This window comes from Hemicordylus capensis, chromosome 2, assembly GCF_027244095.1.
Source record: "Hemicordylus capensis ecotype Gifberg chromosome 2, rHemCap1.1.pri, whole genome shotgun sequence".
Classification (NCBI taxonomy): Eukaryota; Metazoa; Chordata; class Lepidosauria; order Squamata; family Cordylidae; genus Hemicordylus; species Hemicordylus capensis.
In genome coordinates this window covers 164,060,317-164,075,873 of record NC_069658.1, presented here as the reverse complement: position 1 = coordinate 164,075,873, position 15,557 = coordinate 164,060,317, and the positions used below count along the sequence as shown (strand labels likewise).

At 49.3% G+C, this 15,557-nt stretch overlaps 2 protein-coding genes across 11 annotated transcripts in view; one reads left to right on the top strand and one right to left on the bottom strand.

Annotated features, from left to right (window-relative positions):
- Positions 1-2,226: 2,226 nt before the first annotated feature.
- CDCA3 (cell division cycle associated 3) lies at positions 2,227-9,909 on the bottom strand. 7 transcript variants are annotated; one of them, XM_053290831.1, is made up of 6 exons: positions 9,803-9,909; positions 8,843-9,010; positions 8,539-8,677; positions 7,301-7,576; positions 5,812-5,933; positions 2,227-2,659 (listed from the first exon to the last, which is right to left on the bottom strand). In XM_053290831.1, the coding sequence occupies exons 1-6, from the start codon at positions 9,893-9,895 to the stop codon at positions 2,516-2,518; spliced, it is 942 nt and encodes a 313-aa protein (XP_053146806.1). In that variant the 5' UTR covers positions 9,896-9,909; the 3' UTR covers positions 2,227-2,515. The 7 variants fall into 7 exon arrangements, with proteins under 7 accessions (XP_053146806.1, XP_053146809.1, XP_053146808.1 ...); XM_053290834.1 differs by lacking the exon at positions 9,803-9,909 and adding an exon at positions 9,589-9,714; XM_053290833.1 differs by lacking the exon at positions 9,803-9,909 and adding an exon at positions 9,449-9,565.
- The window catches only part of USP5 (ubiquitin specific peptidase 5), a 26,910-nt gene continuing 21,161 nt past the window's right edge, over positions 9,809-15,557 (top strand). For 2 of the 4 annotated variants that reach the window (XM_053290785.1, XM_053290786.1), the window contains exon 1: positions 9,810-10,132. In XM_053290785.1, coding sequence (XP_053146760.1) covers positions 10,025-10,132 — 108 coding nt within the window. In that variant the 5' untranslated portion in view covers positions 9,810-10,024. Of the gene's footprint in view, positions 10,133-15,557 lie in introns of all 4 variants that reach the window. The other 2 variants (XM_053290783.1, XM_053290787.1) reach the window with 2 other exon arrangements.

The following is a 15,557-nucleotide window of genomic DNA, read 5'->3' as shown; positions in this document are numbered from 1 at the left end:
TGGACCAGACTGGCTTGTCATCTACTTTCATTCTCAATACTGGCAGTTTCATTTGTCCACTCCCATTTCCCTGGTGCAGTAGCATCCAGAGGTGGAACAACGGCCATAATCATCATCAGTTCACACATCACACCAAGCCATGATCAGGGAAAACCTTTGTTTGCAAACCTGATTTCAGTTGACAGTTCTGGTTTGCCAGCCAATTGCAAACCACGGTTTGTCAATTCATTTATCACAGCAATGATGCCTTCATAAAGATGTTGAGGCGATTCTCACGATCGGTCAAAATCGGGCCAAGGGAGCCCAGCCCGATTTCGGCCGAGCGTGAGAACCACCGGGTTCATTTCTCCAAAGCAGGTGACCCGCTTTTGTAGCCCTCCCCTTAGATGAGGTTAGCGGAGCGAGCACTCCTCTAATCCTGTCTATTTGACTGTGTATTGCCGCAGTGTGGCTCCACACTGCAGCAACACATGAGAACCCCCTGCTGGGAGGCTGAAACAAGCCTCCTGGCCCTGGGGGGTTTCTCCTGGATGCCCCACATGCTCCTGCGGGGCATCCTGGGACTTCTGGGAGCCATGTGGCCCCCAATCCCTGCGGCCCCTGATCCCGACAGAGCCGGCAGTCATGTGGGTGGCCAATCCGGCTGCCCAGGGCTGCTCCCCTGCTAAGGCTAAGTCCACTCTCCCCGCTAACCCCATTCCGGAGAGTCTCACTGATCATGAGACTCGCCTCACTATCTCATCGCTCTTTACAAGCTTGCAGCATCGGCAAGCATTATCCCCATATTTCGATGGGGGTGGGGTAGAGAAGAGGCTCAGAGACAATGGCTTTAAGGTCACCTAGAGCGTTTGTGGCCCAGGCAAGACTGTGGTTCACAATTTAATCTTTCATGAAGTATGTACCAAGGGCACAGGTGCCACCTTTAAGAGCATCCCACTTTCCTGGCTGCCCCCTTTTCTCCTAGCCAGAACGTTGTAGAAAATAGCTCCCTTGACTCTTTGTGGTGGGAAGTGGGAAGCGAACACACACACACGACTGAGTGCACGGAAACATATCTAGGGGCAGGGGCTGGGACTGCATGTGTATCAAGACCTTCACCATGCAGAGAGTCACAAGATAGAAGTAGCACCAACTCAGTGGGAATGTAGCCTGAGTTGTTGGTGGATCACAAGGTTTGGCTACCTCCTTTGTAGCCGGAAGCAGTGCAACATGCTTCAGCTCACTTAGGTAGAACAGATGTCAAAAGCATGTCTCAAGAAACGTGTTAAAAGGGTGCCACAAGATGTGGTGACAGCCAACAACCTGGATGGCTTTAAGAAGGGTGTGGATAACTTCATGGAGGAGAGGTCTATCAACGGCTACCAGCCTCAGAGGCAGGATGCCTCTGAGTCCCAGTTGCAGGGAAGTAACAGCAGGAGAGAGGGCATGCCCTTAACTCCTGCCTGTAGGCTTCCAGCGGCATCTGATGGGCTACTGTGTGAAACAGGATGCTGGACTAGATGGGCTTCCTTGGGCCTGATCCAGCAGGGCTGTTTTTACGTGCAATGGGAAAAAATGGAGTATCCATACATTTGGACCACAATTATTCTAGCATAGAAAGTGTCTTAATGACTTAAGTTATTTGCAGGCTCTGTGCCCCCTCTGTTGCTGGAACACATTCTCTCAACAGAAGTGTCACTCCCTGTGTGAAGCCAGATGACTTCTCCCTCCTGTCATGCAGGAGGCAGACACAGACCAACACCCACAGCACCCACTACTGCAAATCCAGCACTGCACAGAACAATACGATTTATTCTACTGTCTGAGAAGTCCCACAGTAGATACCGGGACTGAGCACAGGCCCCCATACTGTTCTCCTCTGGCTCACAGTGACTCTCCAAGCCCTGCTGCTCGAGATCCTTACCACTGAAGATGCAGACAGAGCCTGGAACTTTGTGCACGCAAAACGTGTGCTCCCCAGATATTGCCTTTGTCCAACGTTAAGGCTCACCCAGGCCTCACAATTTCTATGCATCTCTTCCGAAGCAAGTCACTCTGCAATCAGTGGGACACACACCCAGGTAAGTGTGCACAGGACTGGATTTCAAAGTCTAGTATTATGCTGGGCGAAGAACGACAGCTCCCAGAATGCCTCCTGCAGCAAACTTTTTAAACCCCGAACTGGAAGAGGATCCCCTCCATAGTTCGTTAGCCCTGACAAATGCAGAATACTGCACAGCCACTGCCTCCCACTAAAAACGAAGTTTATTATACAGGTGGAAAACTCAGACCGTGAAAACTTGGTAACAGTGAAGACGTCCCCGAAACAGCTATACAGGAATCTATACACGCAAACACACAAGGATGAATCTAGCAATGGAAGATCTGTTGAGAGCAGTTCCTTTCCTATCCAGGTCCGGACTGGCAGAAGGGAAAGACACTGCTGAGAGGCAGAGGCTCCACTGCCACGACCGTTCCTTGGTTCTTCAAGGCTGCCTTACCGGAGGCCAAGAACCCATGGAGTGGCGAAAGGAGACTAATTTTCCACCAGATGGCACTGCCGATTCTCCTTGCTCAAGGAGTCCCAGGTAGAGCTGCCCACTTTGAGGCTTCGCCCAGAGCTTAGCACTCCCTCCTTGTGCTCTCTCTGATTATCCGACAGCGATGGATGCCTCTTACCCTGAAGAGAGAGAGAGAGAGAGAGAAGTTGCCATGTGAGGAGGTGGAAAGCTACTACATCCGAGTGTACAATTTAGTGGGGAGAGCTGGTCTTGTGGAGGCAAGCATGACTTGTCCCTTTAGCTAAGCAGGGTCTGCCCTGGTTGCATAGGAATGGGAGACTAGATGTGTGAGCACTGCAAGATATTTCCCTCAGGGGATGAAGCTGCTCTGGGAAGAGCAGAAGGTTTCAAGTTCCCTCCCTGGCTTCTCCAAAACAGGGCTGAGAGAGATTCCTGCCTGCAACCTTGCAGAAGCCACTGCCAGTTTGTGAAGACAATACTGAGCTAGATAGACCAATGGTCTGGCTCAGTATATGGCAACTTCCTAATTCAGGAGCCCTCAGTCAGGGCAGTCAGACACTTGGCCTGTGCTTTGGGGCTGCCAAAGCCAATCTGCACCATCGCGTCAGTGCTGCACCGAGGCAGCTGCTCGCAGCATGGTCATCTCTACGCAGTGCTGTACGCTTCTGGTTGAGGGGTGCCATTACAGGAAGCCAAGCCCCATAGTGCCCAGCAAGAGCTGGGGTGGTGCGCAGTGGGAGATGTGTGAGGAGCATGAGCAAAGGTCGTCCCTTGTGGAGAACTAGCCTTCCAGTGCTCCCTGCACACACCTCCTACCACGCACTGTCCCAGCAGTTGCTAGGGTTGCTAGGCCTCTGCTTCCCATGAAGGGCGCCCAGAAGAGTGCACTGCTGCTTGGAAAGCGGCCGCACGAAGGCGCAGATTATTTGGTATCAGCAGTGCAGAAGCACAGACACGCTGCGAGGGAGAGAGTGGAGATTAGTCTACAAGTTGTATTCTTCCTAGAAAAAAGTGCTGTGAAGGGGAGGAGGGGTCAAGACCACCATGGGGCCCCTTCAGTGGGGTGGAGGAGCCACATGCCTGTGCTCTACTCACAGATACACATCGCCTCCCCAACCTCTGGTTCCTGTCAGAGGAGGCCGAGCTGCTCACTGTCTAAGGCAAGGGACTGAATGCCCACACTAATGATGCCCTTGGCTGTGGCCTACTTGTTACTCTGGGCCCTAGGACTCAATGGGGCCCATTATGTTTTACGGAGGAGTAGAAAGGGCATTTGGGAGGACCAGAATATTTGTCCTCTGCCACAAGCAACCCCCTTGTGAGGAGTAGAGAGCACGTTTTCCCTCTACCTCAGCAATGCTTTCCTCCCACAGAAATGAGTAATTCTCATTTGCTTGAATGTTGGGGGTGGGGGGGCTGCCACTGCCCTCAGCGGTACTGCTCGTAACAAAACCTGCCCTCGGCCCATCACACAGGAGGCAGGCACAGATTTTGCTCTTACCCTGTCGTTGACAGCAGACTTTTATTTCTGTCAAGTAAATTGGCGCCTTTCACTACTACAGTAGGCTGGATGAAAGAGGCCTTACTTCCACAATGGAGGGAAGTAAGAAGTGGGGTCCCCCAGGGATCTGTAATGGGACTGGTGCTCTTTAACTTGTTCATCAATGATCTAGAAGTTGGGGTAAACAGCGAGATGGCCAAATTTGCAGATGATACCAAACTCTTTCGGGTAGTGAAATCCAAAATGGATTGAGGAGCTCCAAAAGGATCTTTCCAAACTGGGTGAGTGGGCGACGAAGTGGCAAATGCGGTTCAACGTTGGCAAGTGTAAAGTGATGCACATTGGGATGAAAAACCCCAACTTCAAGTATACGCCAATGGGATCTGAGCTATTGGTGACTGACTAGGAGAAGGATCTTGGGGTTGTGGTGGACATCTCATTGAAAGTGTCAACTCAATATGAGGCAGCTGTGGAAAAGGCCAATTCCATGCTATAGATCATTAGGAAGGGGGTTGAAAATAAAACTGCTAATATTATAATGCCCTCATACAAAACTATGGTGCAGCCACACCTGGAGTACTGTGTACAATTCTGGCCACCACATCTAAAATAGGACATTGTAGAACTGGAAAAGGTGCAGAAGAGGGCAACCAAGATGATCAAGGGCCTAGAGCACCGTACTTATGAGGCAAGGCTACAACACCTGGTGCTTTTTAGTTTAGAAAAAAGGTGAATGCGGGAAGACATGATAGAGGTCTATAAAATCATGCATGGTGTGGAGAAAGTAGATAGAGAGAAATTCCTCTCCTTTTCCCATAACACTAGAACCAGGGGTCATCCCATGAAATTGATTGCCAGGAAATTTAGAACCAACAAATGGAAGTACTTTTTCACACAACGCGTAATCAACTTGTGGAATTCTCTGCCATAAGATGTGGTGACAGCCAATGACCCGGATGGCTTTAAGAGGGGTTTGGATAATTTCATGGAGGAGAGGTCTATCAATGGCTACTAGCTGGAGCGCTATAGGCCAGCCTCAAAGGCAGGATGCCTCTGAGTCCCAGTTGCAGGGGAGTAACAGCAGGAGAGAGGGCATGACCTTGACTCCTGCCTGTGGGCTTCCAGCGGCAACTGGTGGGCCACTGTGTGGAACAGGATGCTGGACTAGATGGGCTTCCTTGGGCCTGATCCAGCAGGGCTGTTCTTATGTTCTTAGTATTACCATAAAAGCAGCCTGCTCACTAGCAGAGACATTCCGTTGCCCTCTTTCTCTTCACCAGCAGTGCCACCTCACCTCCCTGCCTCTATGGAAGGCAACATTTACTCTTGGGCAAAAATGCAGAGGGGCAGGGGTAAGGGCAGTCAGAGAGACTTAAAGTGTAGCTTCTCATCAAAGCGAATATTATAAAGGCACTGAGCAACCAGAGCGGCCTGTGCTGTTGCTGAAGCAGAGGTTGCACCACCTTCCCAAGAGATAAGCTGTAAACCTTTCAAGCAGTAATGTGCTAACAGCACATCTGAAATAAAGCAGAGGGGTGGCGGAACTCTTAATGGAATAGGAGAGACACCCGCCCAATATATTATGGCCCTGCCCCATCAGTGATTCCCTGGTGTGTGCGTGCGCACGCTCACACATTTTTAAATGTCCGCTCAGTTAATTTTAGACTCCACTCAGGGTGAATCAGGAAGGCCCCATTCTGAATGCATATGATCACACACTGCCTTGATACTGCTGCCCAGAACAAAACTCATTCCGCACGTAGATGAAAAAAAATTAGAGAGAACACTGCTCTGCATGCAATATATCACCTGGTAAGATGAAAGGGAATTTGGGGAATTGTCATCCTGCAGGATGCTAAGGGGAGACCGTCCAGCCGCCGTTGACATTGCCAGTATTTTGCTGTTGGCTCTGCGCCTTGCTTGCTTGCTCCCTTGGAACAAAAAAGGTAGAGCAGTTTTGTTACAGTTCAGCACATACCAATTGTCATGGCTCTCAAAATGGAAGCCCCAGAACTTCACTTCTCCCTGCTCCTCTGACTCTAGCCACACAGTCTTCCTTTCCATGTGGTCTGCTACATGCTGCAGCAGCAGCAGGAGAGTGGCCAGTATGGAGTGCATTTTATTTTGCTGCACCAGGTAGCTCACACTGTGTTCCTGTCTATATTTGGGACACAGGTTAGGGATGTGCATGGAACCAGCCAGGGCTGGTTCGAAGGCGGGGGGTGGGATAGCTTCAAGGGCGGGAGATGGTACACTTCCCCACCCCCCACCACGTTTCCCCTGCCAGTGCTTGCTAAAAAACCAATCCAGCGGGGTGTAAGTGTCCTCTCCTCAAACTGGAAGTAGCCCAACACATGCACGAGCGAGCCCAATGTGCACATGGGCTACTTCCTCTTACTTCCAGTCCGAGGAGAGGACGGGGCAGCAGGGAGGTCTGCTGCTGCCCTGGTTTTTTTAGTGAGCACTGGTGGGGAAAACACGGCGGTGGTGTGTACCCTCCCCTGCCCTTAAAGTTATCCCCCCACTGCCTTCGAACCTTCAAACCTCCTGGTGTTCGAACCTGTCCAGAGGCCCGTAAAAGGGCCTCCCAAGAGGTTCATGTACATCCCTCACATAGGTCTCTCAGCAAGGGGGTAGGATCACTCGCCTCACACCTGCTGCCACCGAGATGGGTTGTTACAGAGGCTTAGCCAAACCAGGTCCCAATTCCTTGGGGTCTGTCGAGAGTATGCATGGCAGATGCTGTTTTAATAGTTTTGGGCAGCAAACACAAAATAAAATAGCAAATAGGAGAATTGTTAATAAAAATAAGAGATATCTCTGCAATCCCAATGTGTTTCAAGTTTGCCATCTCTCTGTACCAGGGATGTCTGGTCTTGTAAGAGGTTTTAACTTGTGTATCTTGCTTTTAGATTGTCATTTCTTTTCATCATTCATCATTTTTCTGTATTAGCTGGTCATGAATGGATTTTTTTAGTCTTCCAATGAAGAGCTTTGGGCTCAAGTCACACTGGGATTAGAGACATTTTATTTTCATCAAAAAGTTCTCTCCTGCACCCAGAGTCTTTGTTTTTTCTGCTCATGGTGCTGCCAACTAACAGCACTAGGTACCATTAAGACTTCCGATACCTTCTTTCACAGCAGTCACCAGTCTCTGCTGCTGGGAACACACTAGAAAAAAAACCACCGCATGTTCACACTCACACATGTGCATCCTCTCTTTACTCAGGAAGTTTCCTTACTTTCCTTCTATGTAAGAACAGAGCAGGGGCACTGCCTGGAGCAACCAAAGCCTCACCTGTAGAACAAGGGACTCCAACAGAGAGAGCTGGTCTTGCTGAGGCTGCAACAGAAGTGCTGGAGGATAGTTGCTCCTCTTTCCCCTCCTCTGCCAACAAAGGACTTCCCTGGGATGCTTCTACAGAAGCGGTCTCCTCCCTTGAAGCCTCCTCCGGGACAAAGGCAACTTCAGACTCCAGGCCCTGGTGGTGGGGCTCTGCTAGAAGCAGTTTCTCCTCCACAGTCTCTGCTATAAAGGCTTCACTGAGCCGCTTCACTAAGCAGTCTACGGTGTCTGTAAGGGAGGCAAAGCCCAGAACTAAGGACATACACCAAATATCACACCAGGGAGTGAGTGGAAATAGGGAGAGCGCAGCAAGCACTGCATGCTTTTCAGCCCTGAACTCTGTAACTACAAAGGGCTCAGGGAATTTCTGAGAATCATGAGTGTTAGGATTTGGGGAGTAATCCTCTGCAGCTGGAAAAACAAACAACAGTTGGGAGTCTCTTCTGCTCTCTCCAAAACCGTAAGCAGAAAAGTTGCAGAGCCAATGCTTAGAGCAGCCAGGTGGGTCCAGCTGCCAAACAAGTTCACCTGGCAAACTGACCATCCAGCTGCCATTGCTCAGGAACTCACTCGAGGTCCAGCTGCTGAACCAAGCTTCTCCCTCTCTGCCCTGAGACAGGGGAAAGTCTGGAAGCAAGTGACTTGCAATTGGTAAACAACCCTCCACTGAGAGGGGATGAAAGGAAATGATCACAGCTACAGCAATCTGATACATCTAAAAGTAAGAATATGCATCAGTGGAGACAGAAGGAGCCCCAAGTTTAATGTATTTTATTATCTTACGTACCTTGAGGATTCTTCCTGATCAAAGGTGGAGTAGAAATCAAACAAAGAAATGGTTGGTGCAGGGCTTGGTCCAGAAGGCAGAGTAAGTTTAGAAGGCTTTCATAAAATTTTGGGAAATGTTGCGATGGAAGCAATTGAAAGGCAGGATTATCAAACCATTTGGGGAGATGGTGCTTTGGGAATCCACTCAGCTTAACAAATCAGTGATTCAAAGGAAGAAGAGAATCCCAATCCCTGCTCCTCAGGGATCTTGGTGATGGTGGTGGAAGGGGGAATCATTTAGAATTTGTTAATGCAGTTGCAAATCTAAGGAAGTCTTCATGGAGGAAGAGACTAAGAGTTTCTTTGCATTTTGGTTCTCAAACCTAGATTAGAACTGGGGGAGTGCAGTGCCCCCCACTTACCAGCCATGACAGCTTTCATGGGAGTGCGTGAGATACCAAGTGTCGGGGAGCGAGGGTCCCAGTTCAGATCCTGGTCATCGGCTACTAATCCATCTTCTTTGGGTTCAGCCAGGGGACTCACCTGAGGGGAGTTTTCAACCTAGGGCAGGGGACACAAGAGCATAGCTCAGCCAGATAGGATCACACCATAGCTCAGACCAAAGTGAGGATCCATGGGATGAGGCAGGGGGGAAAGAACAGACGTTGCCAAGACACACCCCTGTATGGAATGGATCTGAAGGCATGCATGGAAGTCTTCCTGTACCTCTATGGGAGTTCTCAAGATCCCAGCTGTAGGTGATCGTGGGTCACTGACATGTGCCAGGTGTTTATTAAGCAAAGGTTTGCAAGTGGGTGTTGCTGGGGTGCTCTCCGAAGCCCCCATCTCAGAAGCCAGTAACAACTTGGAGCCCGATTCTGCCACTGACAAGCTCTGCAGGGGAAGGAAGAAGAAAAAGCTGCCAAAATTCAACAGCACAGAATTCCAGCCAACACAGAACTGCCAGCCCTCCTGCACAGTTGCCAGATAAAGTTTACCCTCAGCCTAGCTCCTGAGAATATATAAGAGCAGCCATTGCTTCCAGATGGAAGCCTGCCCGAGGCATACAAGTATCCCAGTGCCAACTGCAAAATATGTTCATGGATGAGCACATCTCTCTCTCTCCCTCTCTCGAGTTGCCAGCACCACCCAGCCCTCGCTCCTTGCCCGGTACCCTCCCGCCCTCCACCTCCAAGCTACCGGAGCTCTGTTCCCGTGGCTCGACAGGCTCACACTAAGCCCAGCGGCTATTTCGCAGCTTGAATCTCCCGCCTTCTCCCACCACCGGCTCCTCCACTGTATGTCTAATTGGACCAATCGGCTGCCACTCACATCACCCCGCCCTCCAATACACCCAAAGATCCGTCACAACCCTCAGAGCTTTTCTTTGATAACAAATGGGCAACGCCGAATCCCGTCCTCCCGAACTTTCTCGTACACCTCTTTCAATTGGTTAAAATGCAAAATCTCACCCTAGGTGAGCTTTTCTACTGGTTTAAACATTTGTCAATCAGTCAGGCGGGATTATCGTCCACGGCCTACCCCGCCATTTGTGCTACCTTATTGGCTAGTTTGGGCAAATACAAATACTCATCACCCAATAGCACATTTCGGTCTCCAATAGTATTCGAAGGAGGCGGCTATGCAAATCTAAAGTTTCTATTAGTCAGAACCTACAACTACAACCTTGATTGGACTAAATGGTTGTCCGTTTAATAAAAGAAACGCTGATACGGCAGTCGAGGAGGATGGACCAAACAAAACATCGCCCATCCCCATCTTAGGGGTTTAAAGACTAGACTCCACCTCTTTTGCTAGTGCCGCCCTAATTGGCTGGAGGTTTCTAGAGTACGTGGTGCTCTGATTGGTAGATATTGGCTGTAGGCGGTGCTAGAGAAAGCAGCTGTCATGGCGGAGCTGAGTGAAGCGCTACTCTCTGTGTTGCCGACCATCCGGGTACCTAAGGCCGGGGACCGTGTCCATAAGGATGAGTGCGCCTTTTCCTTTGACAACCCGGTAAGCGATCCCGAGAGAAAGCTGGGCACTGGAGGGGACACCGTTATAGCCACAGACTCCACACCTCAACCCACCCGGGCCTCTGAGGGGGAGGGTAGCCTAATCTGTGCAAGGCATCACGGTACTTGTAGTCTTTCTAAGACATATTGTCCCTTCAAGCCCGCCGTTAAGGAGCCAGGTGAGCACTACAAGTCCCAGGAGACGCAGCAGCCCCGTCGCCTTTTTGAATAATGCTTTGCTTGTTGGGGATTGTAGTCTTGTGGGGCTGCATTACAGGGCGCTTGAAAGGCGGGGCAGGAGCTGTCGCGATCTTCTTGACTCTTAGAAGGTTGCCTGTACTCCTAGCTATGGAGCTTCCTTAATCTGTGACAGTGGACAGAACAGTTTTGAGCAGAGTAAGGCCGGGCGCGCAAGGCCGGGTGCATGGCATGCCGGGCGTTGTAGTTTTGGGGCCCGGTTGCAACTCTGAGACTCCCCGAGGGGCTGCGCCTCACTCGACTACTGAAGTCTCTGGAACTATCCAGGCTCGGCCCGCGGAGCATGCTGGGAAGCGAAGTCCACCTCTCCTTTCTCTCCCGTGCTAGCGCTTTTGCTGAAGAACAGCGAATCCCAACATCCTTTGGGGCAAGGGCTGTGCCAGGCCTGCTTGCGAGTCACACACATGTGCTGTCTCACTGGGGGCGCCTGGCCGTCACCAGATGGCTCCTAGTTTTGCGTGTTGTGCTTTTCCTCTCCCGTGTCTGTGAATTTCTCCCCCTTAGTCTGCTATGTTAGTACATGAAGCTGCCATCCCCAGGCTGAGAGAGAGAGAGAGGTTGCTGCTGGGCAGCCACGCCTTTTTCCTGCAATGAAGCAAAAGCATTGCCGGTCTTGGTTAGACATCAAAGCGTTCCAGCTTCCACGCCTGGATATTACAAACGTTTACTTGGGTTTCTAGCTAGCCATTATTTGTGGCCATCACCATTCCCCTTCTCCTGGAACACTCTGGTGTGCAGGGAGGGTTAGGAAGGAAGTGTGTGTGTGGCTTTATTTCATTTTTAGTGGGATATGAAGCAGATGAGGAATGGCAGAAGTCTGTTCCAACCAACAGAAGAGAGTCCTGCTTTTTCCCTGTTCTCGAAACTTCACTGCAAATTGCAGAGCCAGTGAGTAACTCTCTCTGCTGCTAGGTATCCTGCTCACCAGGGAGCCAGGGATGCTTGACCCTGGTGAGCTGGCAAGTGGAACATAGGAAACTGCCATATACTGAGTCAGACCATTGGTCTATCTAGCTCAGTATTGTCTTCACAGACTGGCAGCAGCGTCTCCAAGGTTGCAGGCAGGAATCTCTCTCAGCCCTATCTTGGAGAAGCCAGGGAGGGAACTTGAAACCTCCTACTCTTCCCAGAGCGGCTTCATCTCCTGAGGGGAATATCTTGCAGTGCTCACACATCAAGTGGATTTGTGAATACTTGTACTGAGCATTTCAAAACATGCCGCTGTCAGACTTTGCAGGATGGTGGAGCAAATCCTAGTGCAAAGGTCATAGGATATCCATTTTACATATAATGGATGGGGGGGGTGTCTGTTGAGGGGAGTGGAATAGCCACCCAGCTGTTCCCCATCTTTTTCTTCCTCCATCTCTTGAGATGTGAGTGTTTTTTAAAACAGGCTGAATGGTTGGATTTGCAAGCGTGAAAGGTAGGAGGAGAGGCTTGTTTGTTGTAGTCTGGGGATACTGTCTGATAAGTTGCTGTGGCATTTCTGCATTCGTACCACCAGCTGAGGGAAGGATCACACTTTCCGAACCACTGGCTTTTTGCCTGTGTTTGATGAAATAACACTGCAACCAGAAGTGCTTCTTTGAGAGGAGACTTTTGGATCCCTCACTACAAATGAGCAACAAGTGCACCTTTTGCTTCCCTAGCTGGTGGTGGTATGGGAATTGCCTGAGTAAACAAGGTGCTGCTCTGGAGTGATTTTTCTGTTGACTTGGAAAACACAGTTAGCTTAGATAAGAAGGTAGGGCACTTGTCAATTTGTGGTTCCCTGAAATTACTGCTTCTGGGGCAGTAAAAACAGCTCAGAGACAGGGAGGGAGGCAGACAGATGCAAGACTGCAGACAGAGGGTGACTTCTGGCAGAAGGACAGATGCTCTAAGGAGGGGCAAGGCTGCATAAGAAGCCAGACAGCAACTTGCTCAGCAGGGATATGGAACTGGATTGCCAGTCTTCTCTTTTGCACTGGCTGAGGATTACTGTTTCGGCATACTTGCTAGGTGTGCAGAACAATATCTGTTTGGTAAATGAAAGAGAAAATTTATTTATTTTTAAATGAAAATGTACCAAGGACTTGTAAGCTTCTGAGAGTAGTTGAACTCCAGAATATTGTGGGTGTTGGTTGAGGGGAGGGAATTTGGTTTCCTCAAGCTCCTAACACATTTAGTGAGGTATCCTGTAGGTAGGGACTAGGCCGGGCAGATGTGTGCTGTGAGGTTAAGGAACTTCTCCCCTCATACTAGGAAGTTTTGGAGTAGGGAAGGAAACATGACACTTGCCCACCCCACCCCATTTCTCATGCTCCAGAAACCACCTAGTCCCCATACACACTAGAGCCCTAAAGCACTGAGGTTTGTTGCTGGCATGTAGCACAGTCAGAGGAGGCTTCATGAGGGGAGAATGAAAAAAGCTGGCTTCCTTCCAGCACCTTTCTTTTCTGAACCCTTCTTCCCTATCCCTGCGAGCTCCAAACAGCAGTTTAAGGCTCCTGACCCAGGCTGGCTAAAGTCCTGAGCAGGAACATTCCTATGTCTGGGGTGGAAACACAGGGCATCATCTTGTTTCAGGTCTATACTTGTAAAGGATCTATGACTGGCCTACTTGAGTGGCATCCCTAGAAGGTCAATCCCAAACATAATGGAGTTGTCAAGCAACTCAAGATGGAAGGAGGATAATATGGACCCAGATTTGCCAGGGCAAAGAACCATGTTAGAATACTTGTTTTCTTTCTTCGTGATCTTTTTGGTTTATCTTTATTCAATGCTTTAAACTTTTCTTGGGTTTTTGTAATATTACATCAGGAATATAAAATAAAGCAGTAAATATTATGCCATTACATAAATATATAGCACATCCCACATAATATTGTATACAGATTTGGATGGCCCTTCTCAAAAAGGATACTTCTGTTGGCTAGAGAAAGTACAGAAAAGGGCAACAACACAAAAGTGGCTTGGAGTGTCTTCTATGAAGAAAGGCTATGAGTTTAGTGCTTCTTCTTTTTTTAACTGTGCCAGAGGAAGGCTACTAAGTGAACATCAAGCTTCTAAAATTATGAATGATGTGAAGAGAGTCTGAGAGCTCTTTTTCTCTGATTCAGAGTTTTGAGAACTTGGGGTCTTGCATGTATTGATTCCAGACAAATCTGTCTTTTTAAAAAGACATTTGCAGTTATATTAGCATGAAGGATTCACTTTCTCAAGATGCAAGATAGCCACTGACTTAGGTGATTTTAAAAAGGATTTGGCAAGTTCATGGAGGACAAGCCTAGGAAAGGCATTTGTGATGATTGCTGCATAGGATGAGAAATCAGTGGCAATTGCTTCATGATCAGAGGAATCTTGGTACCAGCTACTGCAGAGAAATGAAAGATGGCCACCGCCGCCATGTCCTGCATGAACTTTTCAAAGGGCAGCTGATTGGCTGCAGTTGGACTAATTGGGCCTTTGGTCTGAGCTCGCAAATGGACTTTGTCTTCCTCCTTCCCAAGTACTTACACTCAAATCTCTACCTCTCATAGATTAGAAAACTTCACATTTCCCAGTTCAGTTTCCTGCATGTGCCTCTTTCTACTAGGGATGTGCACAAACTGGTCCAGAGGCCTCTGAACTGGTTCGAAGGTGACGATGGTTCAACGCCCGGGGGGTATCCCTTTAAGGGCGAAGGAGAGTGCACTTACCCCTCCCACTGCTTTCCCCCCGCTGGTGCTCCATTTTTTGTGGCAGCATAACTTCCTGCCGCCCCTTCCCTCATTCTCAGATGGATGTGGCCGGAAATATCAGGTGTGTGTGCATGACACACACGTGACATACATGCGGCGGGTGTGTGCGCATCTGGTACTTGTGGCCGAGAATGGGGGAAGGGGCAGCAGGGAGGTACACTGCCACCCCATGGATTTTGCAAAAAACAGAGCACTGGTGGAGGGGAAGCGGCAGGAGGGGTAAGTGCATCCCCCCCCGCCCTTAAAGGGAGGAACCCCCAGCGTCAAACCACACCTCCGCGGTTCCTTGCACACCACTTCTTTCTACTGTGTCTTTCTCGCTTTGAAAATTTAACATGATCGGAGTCTCTAATTGTAAATGATTCAGTTGTTATTACCTTACCACCAACTGTGCTGAAATAGAAAGCATATTAATAGAATGCCATCAGTTTCAATAACTTTATGTTTATAAGTCCAGACTGGTTACTGACGGCAGCAATATCTCGACTTTGGATTTCCTTGCTTTGTGGTACAGTATTTAACTGTGAACATAACAGGCATTTTTAGGAAAAGAAAATTCTGTTCCTGAAGCACCAGATACTAAAGACATGAGCACATTTCACTTTTTGGACAATATGTGCTATTAAATGGAAAGTGTTACTGCATCTAACAAAGTTCACTTAAAAGAAGTATGGGGAGTGGTCCATACGGTCACCTGACTGAGGCTCCTTAGCATGGTGTAGAAGCAAGTGGCTGGTACACACACCCCTTCTCTCCACCACACACACGCGGGAATATTAGACACAAGTGCTCCATGCATAGGGCTGTACGCACAGGCTTGACTATGTAACTTTTGTTTCCATTTTCCAGTAGGTTGGGTTTGTTTGTGATGGAAGAATCCAGCAAATCAGAGCTACATGTAGACACAAGCAGTCTTGTGTATAGGGTGCCCCCTTATGCCCCTCCTCCAGCTCATGAAGAAGATCGTTGGCTATATGAGTGTGTGAACTGGCCCTCTGACTATGCATGGATTAAGCTTGAGGCTCAGGGTGGGATGGAATTAGATCTATGATGTGCTGGGAAGGCATATCCAGTTCCATTAAATGATGGACCAGTAGATGATGATTTCCATTGCATGGATACAATTAGTGGCAGCTCCATACAATGTATCTGTTTTGGACCACTTCAGTCAAGGTTTGAATGGTGTCCCCCATTAAAAAGCTTCCATGCATGAATACAACTAGTAGGGATGTGCATGAGCCAGTTTAGTGGCACCTCTGGGAAGCACCAAACCCGCTCGGGCACCGATGTTCAAACCAGCTCGACGGGGCGGGGAGCAGTTCCCTTAAAAAGCAGGTAAGGCGCTCCTTCCCTGCTCATCCTCGCCCTGCCCCTTTTCTTCCAGTGGCGCCCACTTGCCAAATGGCCTCAGCCTTGCGTAGCCGTTTGGAGAGTGGGCGCTGCCGA